Source organism: Pelmatolapia mariae, linkage group LG17 (assembly GCF_036321145.2).
Source record: "Pelmatolapia mariae isolate MD_Pm_ZW linkage group LG17, Pm_UMD_F_2, whole genome shotgun sequence".
NCBI classification, from domain to species: domain Eukaryota; kingdom Metazoa; phylum Chordata; class Actinopteri; order Cichliformes; family Cichlidae; genus Pelmatolapia; species Pelmatolapia mariae.
Genome location: NC_086242.1, coordinates 3900667 through 3918424, shown reverse-complemented (window position 1 = coordinate 3918424; position 17758 = coordinate 3900667). Strand labels below are relative to the sequence as shown.

At 40.3% G+C, this 17758-nt stretch overlaps 1 protein-coding gene across 5 annotated transcripts in view; it reads left to right on the top strand.

Annotated features, from left to right (window-relative positions):
• lrmp (lymphoid-restricted membrane protein) overlaps nucleotides 1-17758 on the top strand; it is a 30125-nt gene that overhangs the window by 3298 nt on the left and 9069 nt on the right. For all 5 annotated transcript variants that reach the window (XM_063500729.1, XM_063500728.1, XM_063500732.1 and 2 more), the window contains exons 3-23: nucleotides 1084-1194; nucleotides 2011-2191; nucleotides 2976-3037; nucleotides 3183-3258; nucleotides 3409-3567; nucleotides 3666-3783; nucleotides 4274-4324; nucleotides 4485-4562; nucleotides 4756-4812; nucleotides 4958-5017; nucleotides 5344-5408; nucleotides 5599-5692; nucleotides 6082-6225; nucleotides 6398-6493; nucleotides 7186-7337; nucleotides 8655-8766; nucleotides 9713-9992; nucleotides 11299-11351; nucleotides 13225-13324; nucleotides 13942-14119; nucleotides 15068-15149. In XM_063500729.1, the coding sequence (XP_063356799.1) occupies nucleotides 1084-1194; nucleotides 2011-2191; nucleotides 2976-3037; nucleotides 3183-3258; nucleotides 3409-3567; nucleotides 3666-3783; nucleotides 4274-4324; nucleotides 4485-4562; nucleotides 4756-4812; nucleotides 4958-5017; nucleotides 5344-5408; nucleotides 5599-5692; nucleotides 6082-6225; nucleotides 6398-6493; nucleotides 7186-7337; nucleotides 8655-8766; nucleotides 9713-9992; nucleotides 11299-11351; nucleotides 13225-13324; nucleotides 13942-14119; nucleotides 15068-15149 (2309 nt within the window). The remainder of the gene's footprint in view (nucleotides 1-1083; nucleotides 1195-2010; nucleotides 2192-2975; nucleotides 3038-3182; nucleotides 3259-3408; nucleotides 3568-3665; nucleotides 3784-4273; nucleotides 4325-4484; nucleotides 4563-4755; nucleotides 4813-4957; nucleotides 5018-5343; nucleotides 5409-5598; nucleotides 5693-6081; nucleotides 6226-6397; nucleotides 6494-7185; nucleotides 7338-8654; nucleotides 8767-9712; nucleotides 9993-11298; nucleotides 11352-13224; nucleotides 13325-13941; nucleotides 14120-15067; nucleotides 15150-17758) is intronic.

The following is a 17758-nucleotide window of genomic DNA, read 5'->3' as shown; positions in this document are numbered from 1 at the left end:
AAACTGCAGATTTACTTCTGAATTAAAACTCTGAATGAAAACCGTTTGTGAACAAATGAGCTCAACAAGGCATGCTTACAGTCGAGCAAAGCAGACTGCCCCAGGGCTTCAGAAGCCTTGCCATGCTTCAGGTATAATATAATAGTTGTGGACTACTATTGTGCAGGATACACAAGGGTTCAAATGTTAAACTGGATTCTGTTTTATTAACCCATCTTTAAAAATAGGCTCAAATATACAGTACAGTGTTTACAGTACATTAACATTACTTAATCCTTAGTTTCAAAGTAAGCATAAAAAAAGTGATTTTTAAGTGGCAGGCATCAATATGAAAGCTTCAGTGCAAAAATACGTCTTAAAGCTGAGGCTGGCTTTGTTACTCAAAGCTGTACCTCTAGAGGTTAATGTGTTTTACTTCACAATGCCCTCTCTATGCCATCACAGACAGGGTTTGAACAACTAGCACTTTGGAAGTGTATAATGTTATTTACTGGGGCATCTCTACCTTGTCCTCTGCTGGCACAGTGCTTTTTTGATGAGCATTCTGGATTTTCCTGCCCAGCATTGGTGCTCTGCAGTCGGAATGAACAGCAGGAGTGACTACAAGAAAATCATGAACTATTTCTTGAAGTCCTTGTCTTGAAGAGGGTGTCACTGTTTTTGTTTGGACTTTCATCCTCTGCACTGGAACTAAATCAATCAGTAAATCTTACCACATATCAAACATCGGGCCAGTTAGAATTCCTGGATGGAAGCGGCTGTAAGAGTGAGAGGAAAGAGTGGCAGAAATTTGGCTTATTTTTAGTCACTGGTGCTGGTTCAGAACTACTTTTCAGACAAACTATATAACATTTTCAGATTTTCGCTTCCAGACGGTTTAATTTAAATTCAAGACTGTAGATTATTAATTAAAAGCAATAATTACTAGCTGTAGTTCTGAAGTGACTTTCCTTTTGTGACTCTGTAATGGATGTTTCCTCGTTATACTGTCACACACTCCGTGCTGTGCCTGCAGGAAAATGTATCATGTGCTTTCTTTGCTACACAACTGAATATACTCTGTGTTTGGTGTGTTTCCTTCAGGGCCTTCAGTTGCCTCCGAAAAAGGGAAGGAGAATATGGCTGAAATCAGTCTCATCTGTGAAGAGAATCTACTCGACACCATCTTCCATGCTTGTGATACCCAGCGCAGAGGTACGGCCGTATGTGCTCGCACAGTAATCAGTCAGTCAGCCACTAGCCATTAGCTCAATACAGAAACCTAACAATGAATTTTAAGTCGCTACTTAGCGTAGTGCAACTGTCTTTTTTGTAGAGACTGCAGAAGTCATTTCTTCAGCTTAAAACATTTGCATAGTATCAGTCCTCTCTGCGCCTTCCTCTTGTGCCTGCTTTTGCTCACAGCCACTCTCACATCTCAGAATATGAAAATGTTTCTTCTGCTTTTTTACAGAAGCTTCTGTGTTTTCTGACATGTTAATGCTTTTCTGCTGTGACTCATGTGCTGCATGGATGGCATATTAATAGAAAGAGAGAGGGGTTTCTGATTTTTGCCTCTTATGTTTATCGAACCATTTTTAAACAGTTAGACAAACCTAAAAAAAGATCTTTTTTATAACCACCAAATCTGATTAAATCCAAGGTTGCAGTCTCTTCTTGTGTTCGGACTACTCAGGTGATTTTCAGATAAATGGTGCGCAGAGCTTTTTTCTGATTACTGTCTGAAGCTTGTTGAGTAAAGTCGGCACTGAGAAATGTGTGAAACCAACCACCAAAAAGTTAACTGTGGCTCAGTCACTATGGTTACTGCTTTTGCTGCCTACACCTATAACCACAATCTGTCACAATGTATCTGGGGGTGTTTAACTGTGCAAAGAAAGAAAATCTGAACTTGAAATGAACAAGGATATAAAAAGAGTGTCTTCAGCTTTATGATCAGATAAAGTTCTTGTATGTCTTGAACATCAAAGTGTATCTAACGGGTCTGTTTTTCCCCTATTATTTTTCTAGGGAAAGTGTATGTGTCCCATATTGTGGACTATCTGCGTCACACCACCAGTCGCAGCTCTGAAGACAGCGGATTGGAGGAACTTTGCAACATGCTGGACCCAGAACACAAAGATGTGTCAATTGATCTGGACACATACCATGCTGTCATGAGGGAGTGGATCGATGACTGCCGCAACAATGGGTACTAGAAAATGTTACAGTTATATTGCAGAAATATGTATGTAGAAAGCTTTTCAGTTTAAAAAGAAAAACAGCTAAGGATTTGTTAGGTCTGCAATTTTATGGTGAAACCAATCAGACGTTGTAAAATTTACAGTATGAATGCGAACATCCTGGAGCATCTGATAAGGCGTCCTAATGGCAGTAGGCTTTACATCTACTTGATGCTTAATATTTCCATATAGGAAAAAGAAATCACCTTTAAGGCATTCTTGTAGGAAGTTAGGTATTGAATAAGATGAGCTAATTCTTACAACTAAATATCCACTCACAAGTGGATTTCAGAAAAAAATATTTAGTTAGTTTTAGGTGAAGCCATGGAAAATTGTTTTGCATCTTAGTCTGATGGGTGGGCTGGTTAAAGTGACATTGCATAAAGTGAGAGTAACTGCTGCATGACGTATCTTTTTACTGGTGCGTCTTGTTAGCGAGTAGAAAAGAAGGGTGTCTTCATTATCATCATCATCATCATTATCTGACAGCGAAGGTTGCTTAGATTCTATATATATCGATATCTAGATAGATAGATAGCTCTATCTATCTGGTTGTCTGCTTATAATATTAATATTGACTGTGTGCCAGTCAGAAAGCTCTCTAACATGCTGTCAGTATGTTTGTGGATAAAGTAAAGAAGAGTTAGCGGCTTCCAAATTCTGGTGAAGATCATAAAACTACCTTATCTTAATGTTTTTTTGTTTTTTTTTGTTTTGTTTTTTTTATGTGTTGTCTTCTCTGGTTTATCTCAGGGAACAGCCGACAGAAGATGACATCACCCAGGAATCAGTAAAACTCAGAGACAGCCTGTGTGGTGAATTTCCATATAATCACACACATTATTGGTTTTTATACCCTTTATGTTGTGTGTATGGGTCCAGAGTTGGTGACACCTGGCGTTTAATTGATGTAATATATTTTGGATTGTGATTTTAATTTTTTTTTTTTTTTTCCCCCAGCCAGGAGGTCGATGCTGTTTAATATGACCTCAGGAAGTTTGGAGGCATTTGGAGGGGAGGCATCCAGAGTCGAATTGTAAGAGATTTTTGTGCAATACCGAGTGTTTGTTTATAATGTGACCTGTTACTGCCTATATTTGTCTGTGACCACCCACGCATGCCCTTGATCTATAAAGCTAAGATACGTTATGCCTGCATGTGTGTATTTGTGTGTTTTCTTCCTCAGTGAAACATCAGAGCTGGTGTACTGTGTTGCTGACCTCCAGATGAGCAACCAAAAGCTGCAGGAGGAGGTAAAAAAGCTCAAGCAGGTGGTGGAGAGCATGGAGGAGAGTAACCAGAAGCTTGCGGAGGAAAACGAGGAGCTACACAATCAAGCAAAAATGTAAGATGCTTTTATTTGCATGTAAACATACAGAACACAGAAACGGTATTAGAGCAGTCACAGTAGTAATGTCCATTTGTACTTGTTGTCTTTGACAGTAACCAGCAGCTGGCACAAAAGGAGAAGATGTTGAAGGAGGAGGTGGAAGAGATGAAGGCCACTCTGAGCTGTACGGAGGAAGGCAGAGCCCGTGCCTCCGCACACAGCAAACATGTGGTGAGTCAAAAGTGTTGAAATAGAACAGTCTTATTTTTTCTTTTCCGTTGCCTTGCAGCAGTTTTCAGTCAGTTATGGTACTTTTAAAAAACTTGTGAGTTTTTTCTTTCATTTTAAACTGAGCATTTTCTTGTTTGAGACCTTTTTAAACGTCTTATTTGAAATCAGTTTCTCTTTAGCAAACAGGTGGTTGAAATACGGACAGCTGGTGTTAGTTAATATTCAGAATGAGATCTTTTCTGATTGGATGATAAGATTTATTTGTTATGTGCAGGTTTGTACACAGTATGTACCATAACTTGTGAGGGCGCATTTAGAATTGTTTTTTTTTCCCAATAAAATATTCTATTAACTAAAGTTGGTGAAAAATGTGTATAATAGTAATCTGTAGTTTAGGGCAAACACTCAGAATATATAACAGAGCCAAACACAATAATGGCCTATGTCTTTTTAATGTTTATTATATTGATTTTCTTTTTTTTTTATTCAGGAGAGAGAAAACCAGAGTCTCATCGCTAAGATTGCTTCTCTTCAGGAAGAGGTGACTATTATAGCACAGTTCACAGTGAAATGAATGACCTTACTGCACGCACACCAGTAGCACTCAGCAATTCCTAGCTCTCTTGCGTAGTATAATGTCACAAGTTTGTTCATGAAAGGATGTGTCCAGCTGCTCTAACTCCCCTCTGATGGTTCCTCAGAACTTTAAGGTCACTATGGAGACAGATGAGCTTCAGAGGAGAATAACGGAGCTGTGTGACATTAACGCTGACCTTCAGGTACCTTTACTGTAAAATATACTTTTATATTTTGAACTGTTATTCAATCTCTCTCTCTCTTTGTTCTTCACTCAAATATGCCCTCAGTTCTGTATTTGATGATATCTGCAGCGCTCATTGAATTTCTGTTTCTGCCATGTTTAACTTGCTGTGCTTTCTTTATATTATGTAACTGCTCTTTTCTTGTCCTCAGATGCAGATTCACTCTTTTGACGCAGTCATTAGTGAAAAGGATGCAGTGATAGTAGAGGTCAGTATCTAATCTTGTTGAATTTTTATTTTACTGTTGCTGATGATCTTTAGAATCTTGCATAATGATATAAAATGAGTGGTGTGTTTTTGGTTTTTTTTTCCAAAAAACTCCCACATTTTGTGTCATTTGCATTCTTATACAGAAAAGCAGACAGATAGATGAGCTGAAGGCAGCAGTGGAGGAATACTCTTCCATTACAGAGGTTGGTGTGCTCAACATCCTATCAGCCCTTGAGTTTCTACCTTGCTTGATTTTTTTTATTTTTTTATTTATAGACAGAAATATGTCACTGAAGAAAAAAAGCCTTTAGCGACATATTCCTGTCCTCTGTATTAGTCATCAGTGACACGCTAGCAGTTTGGTGTGTTGGGTTCAGATGTGGGAATGAATCACCTGCCCTCTATCCAAACACGCGTCTCATGGCCAGCATGTTTATTGTAGTGTAGAAAGGGTAGACTACACGGACGGCCTTTAACTATCTAATGGGTTGGGATGACTCATGATTGCGTTATCTGTTGTTGACTCCAGCTGCTGAGGGTGGACAAGAACAAGTTGGAGAGGCAGATGCAGATGATTCTCCCAGACTTGGCTGGGTGAGTGAACCACAAATAACCTGAAAGTAGAAATTTGAGTTTAAATGTTTAGACTGAGGATTGAGGGACAACTAAGACAAAATGGATTGAAAAGTTTTATTTTGTGTGCACATAGATTCATTGTCACTTTTTCTATTAAGTGTCTTTTTCTTAACTTGAACATCAATTCCCTTTCTCCTGTCTCTTGCAGGGCTAGTCTTTCTTTGTCAGTGGCTTATCGGATGAACCAGAGCAGCTCGGGATCCTTACAAACAGAACTGGCTCTGGCACAGTCACCACTGGAGGTCAGCACTCCCATGCTCTGTCTCATTTATTCATCTTTCTTTTATGCCTTGTATTACTCCACTTCTACCTGCTTTCTGCTGCTGCTTCATTAATGTATCCATCTAGTGTTGTTTTAGCTTGAAGTTTGATGTTTACTCTTATTTCTTTGCACAATGTTTTCAGTATCTGGTCTTTTGCTTCTGATAGTGAATGAACTGCTCTTTGATGATTAGTCTTTTCCACAGTGTCTCACATAATCGGTACACATTGCAAAGCAACACAAACCGCTGACCTAACATCTGATGCAGCCATTCACAGGCCGCATACTTAAGAGACCACGTTCTCTGCAATAATAATTTTTAAGAAAGTCTTTGACTTATTCATATAAATCTATTGCCCCTGTCTACAGGCTCCCCATGGAGTTGACTATTTGTCCACTACAAGCTTTGCCTCCCCACTGGATGAGACTCTGGACAGGGAGGTGCTGCTGATGCTACAGGGACCCAGCCCTGAACACATGGCACTGGAGTTCAAAAACCTCATAAATAAACTGGTAAACCAGTCTCTCTTATGTTGTATAACATTCAGCGTTTTCATTTCTAACTGCACCTATTTGGAATGTCCCTTTTAAATGAAACACCTGCTGAGGTGTAGAGATGAAGTTGAGTTGCTTAGGGTTGTGTGATCCTGTCTTTCAGTATTCCTCTTTCACTTTTGTCTCTCAGAAAAGGGACTTCAGAAAAGAAACTGACTCTGTCTTAACTTCAGTTAGAGTTTTATTAGATGACCACACACAGACAGAGGGCGACACCAGTCTTCAGGTGAGATACACTTTCACATTCACATTTTGAACTTTACAGTCAGCATCAGCCTAGCTATAATGCTGTCAGTGTTGACCACAGAATAAGTGTCTGTGTACGTTTCTGGGTCTGAGTAATTCAAGTCTGCAGATGGCTATACTTTTTAAAATGAGTCATAAAATTACATAAAGTATTCTTCCACTTCCTCCACCTGTTGCTCTCTTTTTCTCCATCTATCACAGCCTATCTGCTCTTTCTATCCTTCCCACCCACCATTTCTGGTCTCGAGAGCTCTCACTTATATAACTCTCCAACAGGCCCCATCCAAGCAGTGCTGTTTAGTCAGTGTGTTTTACTGTGAGCACAACCCACTTCCCCCTCCTCCTTCACTCTTTCTGTATCTCTCTCGCTCTCTCTCTCTCTCTCTCTCTCTGTGTTTCTCTTCCCCCCTCCTCCTGCATTGTTGCCACTCTGCATTCATTAGCCACGTTCTGCCATAAAGCAGTAAACATGCCAAATGAGACAGAAATCATTAGTGTACCTGAGCTGTGCCAGTATGTGTTTTGCTGGTTCTTCAGTGTGCTAGCTGTCACGGAAAGAGTTTGTGTCAGTTAGGTGTCACAACTTTTGGGGGCGTAAAAGACACCCAGCTATTAAATCTGCGGCCTTTTACCCGAGCGAGAGGCTCACCCCTCAGCCTCATCTTCCTACAGACAGTGCAGGCCGAGCTGGACGCACGTAGGGCAGACTGGGTCCTCAGCCTGGACCAGCTGGCCCAGTACACTGACTCATTGGAGAAAGAGCTGATCAAAATGGCTGGAAACATGAGGAGGTCCCGCACTGAGATCCTCCACCTTTCTGTCAGGTGAGTACATCTTTGCTGTATGCGCTGCCTGTTCATGTGTAGCTGTGCATGCGAAAAAAGGTGGGCAGTCAGAACCGAGCGATCCGTTAAACACTAACACCAGTTCTCGTTTTGAGAGTCTGGTATGAGAGAGGAGGTGGATGAAAGATTAATGCCAGGAAAAATCGATGTAAGAGAGCAGAATTCCAGTGGATCTTGTGGCGGCTAATCAAAGACGACTTGCTTTTAAGGTAGGGAAACATTTTTTTGAGGCGGAGTTGTTTTGAGTAGCCGTGATCTCATTGGTTGGATTAAACACTTATAGGCAGAGCTAAAAGAAAAAAATCCTGCTAGAAAGTAATACTGGCACCACTGAAGATAATGAAGACTACAAGCTGGTTAAGCATAGCAGCGTAATCACTGATTTAAATGCAGTCTAGACATAATGAGTTCCCAAGGTTAGCTGATTAGACTAGCTGACCATACACTATCTGTATAGGCTTGTTGGGATGCTCACAAGACTTCAGGATTTGTTTGCTTCATGGTGCTTAGCTAAAAATTGACATGTTACTAGCAAAGTTATACTTTTGGGTCAGCTGAGCAGTGTTTCTAAAACCTTGATTAGTCTAGATAAATAACCACACACACACACACACACACAGAGTACTCAGACCGCTGCAGGTGTCACTGAGGGGGGCTCTGCTTGTCCAGGCTCTGTTTCAGTTGGGCAGTCAGTTGTTGTAGTGAATGGAGGAAAGACCCGTTAATCATCCTGACCTCAGTGACCATAGAGGGTCTGCCTCACTAAGTTGGGTCCGGGCCATTCCTGGATTGTATTCTGACTCTGGATGGATTTGTCTTGCATTCTACGCGTGTCTGTTGATGTGTGTTCATAGAAACGGCCGTCCCCTTTGGATATATAACAGGGTTTGGTCTGGTGCACCACAAGACCAGAGGGAGAGAGCTGGTCAGAGTGTCCACCTGGGATTTAGAAGCTCAGCTGTCAGGGTGATCTTGTTTGGGGGTGGGGGGGAAGAAACTGAAGAGGGCTCACTGTAGGTTTAGTTCTGGAGTATTTGAAAATCTAGACTGTTACAGACTGAAGGAAGCATTACTGGGCCAGTCGGAGAACTGGCGCTGGTCACCCTGGGCAACAGAATGGGACACTGCATGGGCCTGCGGATTGGGTACAGTATGTCCGCTGTACTTTCTACTAGGATCTGTGTGCATGGGCTTGGATAAGTCTTCAGACAGTTTAGATGTAGCTACCCCATATTTCCTTGTTAAACTAATAACGCTTGAGCTGTTATTAACGTGGCACCGTGTAATTGCATACAGGGTGCAGGAGCAGGAGAACCAGAAGCGGCAGCTGTGTGAAGAGCTCGAGCAGCTAAAGACCCCTCAGGATAGCAGAGAGGCCTCATGCCAGACACCTGCACTAGAAGAGGAGGTCAGAAAACAGGGGATGGGGCTCATTATGCTTTATTTTATTAAGTTTTATGCCATAAACAATTGCAGACCCTTGCTTTCACCATTCCTAGAAGAAATCTTCATCTATAGTCTGTGTGCATAATTTTTTGCATATTCAATGAGTAAGACTAAAGTGTGATGTACACCATCTGACAGATCACTTTGCACTTTTTAAATCCTCTCTCAGCTGGGGTTAGAAAATAATCAGATGTAATAATATATATGTATGTTCTTTTTACATTATTATCAGTAACCACAATGTGTGCATCACTGGAGAGACAGCTCGCACTGTATTCAGACAGATGGAGTAGAGATGGTAGAGGAGAGCTCACTGCGAGCTGGCGACTGAAGTGGACATGTGCACCCCCGCACATAAATACACATGCACACAGAATCAGATGCAAGCACACACCTACGCACTGCTCATAACACGCTGACGCATACTTGAACATTTCCATTCCAACACCATTGTTTTACTCTAAAAAGGAATATGTGAGGTGCTGATGTATCTCTCACAAATGCATATGTGTATATGTTTATACAGCAACCATATACATGCATACAGTAACCAGGCTGTCCATAACAAATAAGCTTTAAGTTTTAGATATTTTACAGGATAGCCCTGAATTAAACCAGGCTGCTGTGGACGTATTCTACATCAAGCTGGCATGTTTGAGAGAGCTTTTCTTACTGTAAATACTTTATGGTATTTACATAAATTTTATATGGTGATAGTTCTCATAATACCTAAGTGTGTAGTTTGTTTGAACAGAAGCAGCAATAGCTGTCCAGAAACTTTGCATCAAAAAGATTTTTTTTGTAACTGTAACTATGCCACCTTCAGTCCTCCAGATGTTTGTTTACTAGAGTGGGTTTTGAAATGCTTCTGCAAATTTCACCTTTGCATTTTCCATTTTTATTTTTAGGTTGGAGATGACTTGGACTGGGACGAGGAATTTGCTATTCAAGATTTCCTTAAGAATGAGCTAGCAGAGAGAAATTGCCAAGTACATGACGGGCAAAGAGAAGATAGGCTCGAGGAAACGGGAGATAAAATAACAGACAGAGGTGAAGAGGAGGACGCAGAGGAGAGGTGGACAGTGGTGGATAGCGGCGGGGAGGGAGACGTGAGGGACACATCAACTCCGCTGTCTGTTGTCACAGTGGAGGCCCAATCTGGGCAGGGCACAGTGGGAGAAGGTCGAGGTGAGTGAGGACAAGAGTTAGGCATAACGACAACTGCTCACACTTTAAAGACTCACAGGGTGTTGATTTTGAGTTGGCTTTTAACAAGAACAAATATTCCTCGTTATCTCAAGGAAAGTTGAGACCTTTGAGGAGTTTTCCTTGAGCCCTTAATATCCAGTGTTCAGCATAACTGGCCCAGAGCTAACTGGAACCTCTTGGCCAAGCCAAATAGAGCTAAATATAGTTCAGTATTTTTCTAGCCTTGCTGTGACCCATGTGTTCTCCCTCTTTCTAGCTCTGGATTAAATGCAGGAGAATCGACTGTTTAAAAATGAAATATGAGCTAGCGTCATGCAGCACGAATGTGATCTGATACATCCTGTAAATGTTTAGCAAGAAAGTATTGAAGTAATTGTTTGAATTGGAAATTTTCCAGTCTAAAATTATAGCTAATGATTTGTTAATTTACAAAACTCTAACTGAAGTGTGTTCTTCCAAGCAGAAGTTGTTATAGACAGCAAATTTTATCTACATGGAGGTTGTTTAACCAGATTATTGATTTGAGAACATTTACAGACAATGCCAATTTTTTTCAGTGACCTTGAATTCACATATACCTCCAGTGACGAATCAGTCTACGCTGTATATGATAAACTCTTAACAGATTACCATTGTCTTTGAGTGTTGATTTATTTGTGCGCATGTGAGATAAACTGGATTATTCCCCAGTAATTCATGGGAGTCAGCTACCTTTAGAACCAGTACAGTACTCGCTCACTGTCTTACTGTAAGGATGCTCAGTCTCTGAGGCCATTCTAAGCAGACCCCTGCCTTCTATGGTTGTTGTGGCCCCGGGCTTCTAAAGGTTCAGTGAGGGAATGTGTGTGTGTGTGTGTGTGTGTGCGCGTATGTCAACACAGCACGAGAAATCCTCTCTTCCTCGCGATCCTTCTATGGCCAGGTGTGTGACTGGTCTGAGGCCATGAAGTGAGCACAGTAATCCCCATTCCTCTGTCTGCATGAGCGGTTGGCAGGCTGAGAAACAGAAAACAAGTGTGCAAGTGTGGTCATTAATGCCACCTTAGCCATGGATGGTATTTTAACCCCTTTGCCCCTCCCTCAGCTCAGTTCTTTACATAATAGACTGTCTGACCTTTTATGGCGACAGTGCAGTTGGTTTGTGAATTAACCCCAGGATGGATTTGACAGGGCTCTGGGTTCTCGGCGATCAGCCTCTTTGTTTTGTCATTTTTCTCAGCCTCCTCCTTTCTCCTCTCATTTCTTTCTGTTTCAGTTTTTTTTTCTCATCTTCCCTCTGTTCCAGATTCTGCAGCCTGTAGTGAGTCAGAGCCAGAGGTGACCTGTCAACCTTTGCAGGTACATTGAAATTAGGTGCTCACTACATTTGAATTTGAAGGTCATTTTTTAAGTTTTGCTCTTATTATGCTTGATCAAAAGATTCACTTGAAATGACACAACTTGGTTAAACTGGCTCTAGTGTAAAGTCATTCTGAAGCCAAACAAGAATACATCTTGGTGGGATGTTGCAGAATGAAACCCCATTTAAAAACAAACAAGCAAAAAACAGGTTTTCTTTCCTTGAAACATATTTTTAATCAAGATTCTCAAATGTATTTTTAATTAAAATCAACATGGCCAAATTCATATTTGATGGCACATGTGATAAACGGGTACATAAGTATGTCCTATATCATTAGATGTAGCTGTTAAAAGTGATCCAAAAGCATTGCCATGGAATTTGGGATCGCCTTAGCTGACTAGCTAAAACTGTGACTGTTGCTAACACTTCAGGTAATCAAAGATTCAGATGCTAGAATAATGTGACGTGTCTGAATACCTGCTCAGATTTTGCTGTTTAGAATACATGTTCGCCATTCCATAGATGGCTTTCTTTAAAGAGAGTAAACTAAAAAGAGATTTTTTTTTTCTAAACCATCTATCTGAAGAATGTGGATTGTGAAATCAGTTTACTCCTTTGGCTGTCTTTCCTCTATGACTCCCCACTCCACTCTCAACTATTACTGATGTTGATCTCTTGAGCAAGACACTGAATCATCAGCAACTCTGCCAACAGTAGATGAGACTTCAGCAGCACCGTTCCATTAAGCTGATTTGATGCTTATTGCACCTTCCACGGTTCATTTAAGTTGTTAATATTTAATTTGGCTGTAGTTGAAAATATAACCACATCTGTCACATGCGACTGTAATGAAGTAATATAATGCTTTATATTATTAACAAACTCCGTTTGGATGACCCAGCATCAGTTGGCTGTGGTCAACTGCAATAATAATTATGCAACTAGCATTTGTGGCAAACTGTGCTGTTTGAAGTTTTGCAGAGGTCATTGTCAGCATATTTCTGTCATTTTAACTCAATATTAACTGTACAGAAGTAACTGTCTGTTAAGAGCAGTGACTCTTTCATTGAAGTCTACCTATTCAGGGATCCTTTTGACTTATTAAATTTCAAGGTCTTTAGCCGCAAATAACTGCTTTGAATGTGCTGAAATCTCAGTTTCTTCTGCCTGTCATTGACGGCTGTCTCGAGTTTTTTACTCCACTAAATAAGAATTTATGATGTAAGATATTAAACAGTGTCTCTGCCTTCCTTTCCCTGTCCTCTTCTGTCATTTGCCTACCAAATTGCTCGTCACATATTATTCACAGCCTCTACATGCAGTCAGCAGTCTGCGTGCTTGTACAGAAGCTGCTTTTTTTTAAAAAAAAATAAATATAGGTTGTCACTGATGAAACGCTACGATCACACTGATGTGAAAGGGAAAAGAAGTAGCTATAATCTTAGCGTCTTGCACTTGCTTATCTTGCATGTTATGAATTCTACCCACTTGCTCACTGTTTAATTAATTTCATGCCTGTGAGGTTGATAAAACCAATTTAATCACTCATCAATGCTAGCATTATGAAAGTGATGTTTGCTTTTGAATTCCTATGATGATGACAGTAATTGGGGGTCTTTCCAGCAGCCCATCAACGATGGGGCAGACTCTTTGTGCTTTCTGTCATCTGTAAGATTTTGTTGACTTCTTATGTAATGTCTCCTCATTTGACAGAGATTTGTTTCTATTGACTGTGTGCCTGCTGTTTTAGTATATGGTGTATGCTGTTTAGTGTGCTGCTTATTTGATCTTTTCACTCCTTTTCTCTTTTTTTGAATATTTGTCAATATTTCTGTGTGTGCGTCTGTGCACTTTTTTTTTTCCTTCCAGGAAGACTCAGTGGTACCACTGAGCTCCCACTCACAAGCTGTCAGCGTTACACAGCCAGAGGCGGATGCTCTCCCTGATCTGCCCCACTCAGAAAACAACAGTAAGACCTCCTCCCTCTGTCTCTGTATTACACTTTAAGTGTTGATCACTTGCTATCTTTCTGTTTCACTTTCCTCTCCCCCTGCTGTCAGCTAGACTCCAGTTCAACTGTTTGCATTTACACCTTAACCAGAGTGAGTCATTTCCTGAATGGCTTGGTATGCTGTTTGTTTAGACGAGAGAAGGCTTTACTAAATCGTGCAAGATGATCACATGCTACTAAGTCGTCACATCACTTATGTTTTTAATGACCTTATGCTGTGACTACTTTGGTCGAACTTGTATTTGGTAAGCAAACCCTGCATTACTGTTTCTTGTTATCTTTATCCTATCCTATTTTATTTACTGGATAAGTAAGTTGCAAAATTAACCTTTTTATGATGTTTATTGTGGTTAAATATGACCTAGAGAGGGGAAATGTGGTACTAATGTGTTAAAATTGTTTCTCTGTATATGTGTAATTATAGCTAATGCTCATGTACTGTAAACCAGTTTGCACTGAATTAAGTGCAAAATATTACAAAAGAGAAACTCGTAATTGTGACATATCCTATTATATTCACATTATTTCATACTGATAGTTTATTTATAGACTAACTTTGGCTCTTGTATCTGTAGGTGCAGAGGCTTGTGAAAATGGACAGTCTGACTCCTGTGGTCCAGCTGAAACTTTGAGAAACCCACCTGATCAGAACCAAACTATAACTCCTGTTAGCACCCCTCCCACAGCAGCTGATATGGTTTCTCCCAACAGCACCTCACTTGGATCAGACGAGACCATTACCCAGACTGAGAGGTGACTGATAAACATTTGACTTTGCTACCAGGAAAAAAAGACTCTTGGATTGCCATCATTGACTTTTTTGTCATTACCACTAGAGGACGCCAAATAATAGAATTTTGAAGTTGTTTGCGAGAAAGACAGTTTTAATAGCTTACATTAAATTGTGAGGCTAGTTTGTTGCAATCAGTTCACAAGACTTGATAGAGCTGCAAAACAAAGATACTTTGTGTTTATTTGTGCTGAGAGAGTGAGAGTCATCAATGTGCAAATGGGAATTTCCAAAAGACAGAATATGATAATGAAAGGGATGAAGAGAACCAGAGGATTGCTTATCACTGATGATCAACTAGTGATGTGGTAATTTGAATATATTGTGAATTGCATCCACATCTAGTGTGAAAGCTGGTATGAATAAGAGATGAACATTTCCTGGTCAGCCTTTTCCTTCAGTGCCACTGAAAAGGATCATTGTCCACTGATTACATGACCTGATGTCTGAACTGGTAAACCTCACCTGGGGCACAGAAAACACGCCTCTTTAGTACACAATATAATTTTGTCACTCAGTCTCACATGGTTATTCTTGCATAGCAGCATAAACGGCCTCTTTTGAATTGGAACTTGAAATGAATTATCAATAGTCACAGTAGTCATAACTGAAGCCGTCTTTCATGAAGTTTGAACATTTCCCTGTGACTTGGGCAACATTTGCTAGTCAAATGGGCGTTTTTATTTCTGTGGGAGGAGTGCAAAGGCTAATTGGTATCTCTGTGCCCATGCTTTGCATAGGCACAGTCTACCTCCACAGAGATGAAGTCTGTTCCTCATCTCTCTTGCTGCCTTTCACTGTGACAGCTGGCTTATTAGATAGCTAGAAAGTTTATCAGGCATATCAATAAAGAATCCAAAAATGGACAGTACCTAAAAGTTGATCTCTGATCTTTCAACTGTTGTCGGCAGCCAGCCAACCAGTGTGGACGACGAAGGACAAGAGAAGGGAGGCAAGGTGGACTCAACTGCCGGAGACATGAGCTATATTAAGGTTAGTAGCAGAAGAGAAGTGCTTTAATGCATAAATGAAAACAATTTCCTCATCTTTTTAGCGCCCACTCATGAATACTTCCCCTTCCTCTTTTTGACCCACTTTTTCTGTTTGCAACTTTGTGTGTGTTCAGTCAGTGAAGGTGTATTATAAAGGGAGGTGGAGTTCAACAGGCTGGGCAGGGGCTGGGTTTTCCTTAGAAAAGCGAAAAGGTATGTGATCAGACTGATCAAGCTAGTTACATAAGGAGTTATGGGCTTGACTGTCAGCTTCCCTCAGCTCTGTTAACATACGAGGCAAGTGTGTTATACCTCATACTGCTCATGAAAGTCTGTGTTAAAGTTCTTTAATAACTGTTAAAGAACTTTAACAGAGAACTGTTTACTTCAAGATGCCTCAGGTTTGTGTAGTTCATAAAAAACGATGAAAAATCTAATATCTGTCAGAGCATGTTGAAATCGGTAAAGTTTACAGGCAAAGAAGTTATACATAATTTTGTTTTGATTAAGCTACTAAGTTTTGTATTAATTGAAAAAAGTATTAGATATGAGATCTCAAGAACAGAGTCTTTAATTTTTAAACAAGAATTTAACTCAAATATAATTAACCACAATCTGAATGTGTGTGTTCTTTAGCATTTTTGCTCAACAAGTTAGTTACACAGTTACTTGACTGCTATTTATTAGTTATTTTTACCTCTTAATTTATTGGTTGGTCTTGAATGACTTCTGTGTCCAGATGAATGGGAAATGAAAGTACATTTTTGCAAATTACATTCTTTTGTTTGGAGATTTGGAACCATCCCCAGATGTCTGAGTTGTTTCACCACGGCTAGTGTATGTCCTGCTCTCTGCCAGATCTGTCGGTTTGTTTTATTTAGTCTCCTACTTGATGTTAACTTTATGGCCTGCCACCCTGCTGAGAGATAGTGATTGTTTTTATTTTTATGGCCAGGTCAGTGTTTATAACTAAGAATTGAGGCCTTTTATCTTTTTAAAGTTGAGTATTCTATTTGAACCCAATTATTCAAATATATTCAAACTGTAATTTTACTTGTAAATGAATCCATTTTCATAGGACTTTGTTCATATTGACAACAAGAATATAAATAAAGTCCACCATATTATTTATCCCAATAGTGGCACTTTTTATTTAGTTTCAATTGGATGTGACACAGCATGCGAAAACCTGACTAGTCTAAAGTCTAAAACTTCCCAGATTAATATAAAAATGAATAAACACATTTATTTTGTGTTTTTTTTTTTTTTCATTTTTTTTTCATTATATCAATCATTGTTTATTTTTTAGGACTTTTTGACTTGACAATGTCAAACTGTTCATTCTTTGATTATCGGGTTTAATAACTGCAAAAAGATACTCACTCACAGCATGTTTAGAAATGATAAAATTTAACTGAATTTAAAAACTTGTTTCGTACTAAGTTTACAAGAAATTGTTCATCGATCCCAATGTAGACACCGTCACTGCCCGAGGCCAAAGAAGCAAAAGTTGCCAGCATCATCAAGGGTGCAGATTTTGCTTGCGGACTGTCCAGGTTTCACCCCTAAGCCCATGTCGCTGCACTGAGCAGGGGCTCTTGTCTCGCAACCGAAAGGTTTTCTCAATGATGAGAATGGTGTGCTGCAGCTTGTGCATCAGAAACTGTTCGATACTCTACATTTTCAGACATTGTTTTTAGAGATATTTGTAGACGGCTGCAAGATGATAAGCACTGCAGATCCTGGAAAGTCCAGTTGTTCTTAAATGCAGCATTACAAATTGGAAATCTAGCACCACAAGAAAAACGTTTAATCGGATTAATGTATTAACAATGTGTGGTGCTGTAGTGGTTTTTCACCTCACAGCACAAGAGTAATTGGAGAAGCCCTGTGATAGACCAGAGTGTCCAGAGTGCACACTTCTTGTCACTCAGTGGCAGTGTAAATGATGCACGACAGACCTGACCACATTTCAATGCTTTTCTGCACTTTTATTCTCCGGTTGTCGTAACTTTACACTCTCGGCTGTAGCTTCCCAGCAGCTAGCCACGCACATCAACAACAACATCAGGACCCAGTTCATTCTCCTTTTATGCAGGGGAGGCGTGATGAGCTGTTTGAGCTCAGATGTATCGCCTCCCCTGCAGCCACGCCTCAAACCTTTCCACCTTTTGCTTTGGGTGTAAAATGGTGTTGCGAGCCCAAATAAAAGGAGACGGTTGCATCAGGAAGGGATTCTGAAAAAGCTTGAAAACATCCGCATGTTTCATGATGTGGACCACCTCCAGTGCTGTTGGTCAACAGGATGTCGGTGAAAACTGTGCTACAGTTGGCCGAAGACAAAGAAAGAGGAGAGGAGTAAGGCCTCTTTGGAGGAAGCGAGAGTAGAAAAGACAGGAACATGGTGGTGAGAGTAGGGCTCGAATTTGGCTGTTGTCACCGAGGAGGATGCTGCGCTGGGAACAAACGAGATTGAGATTATTCGCTCTGGCTACCCCTAAAGCAGCAGCCAAATAAAGAAGCAGCTGTGTCAGAAGTCATATTATCTACACTTATTACACAATATCCTACTGCTTTGGTCTGAGCTCTCACCTTGCTACGTTGTATGAG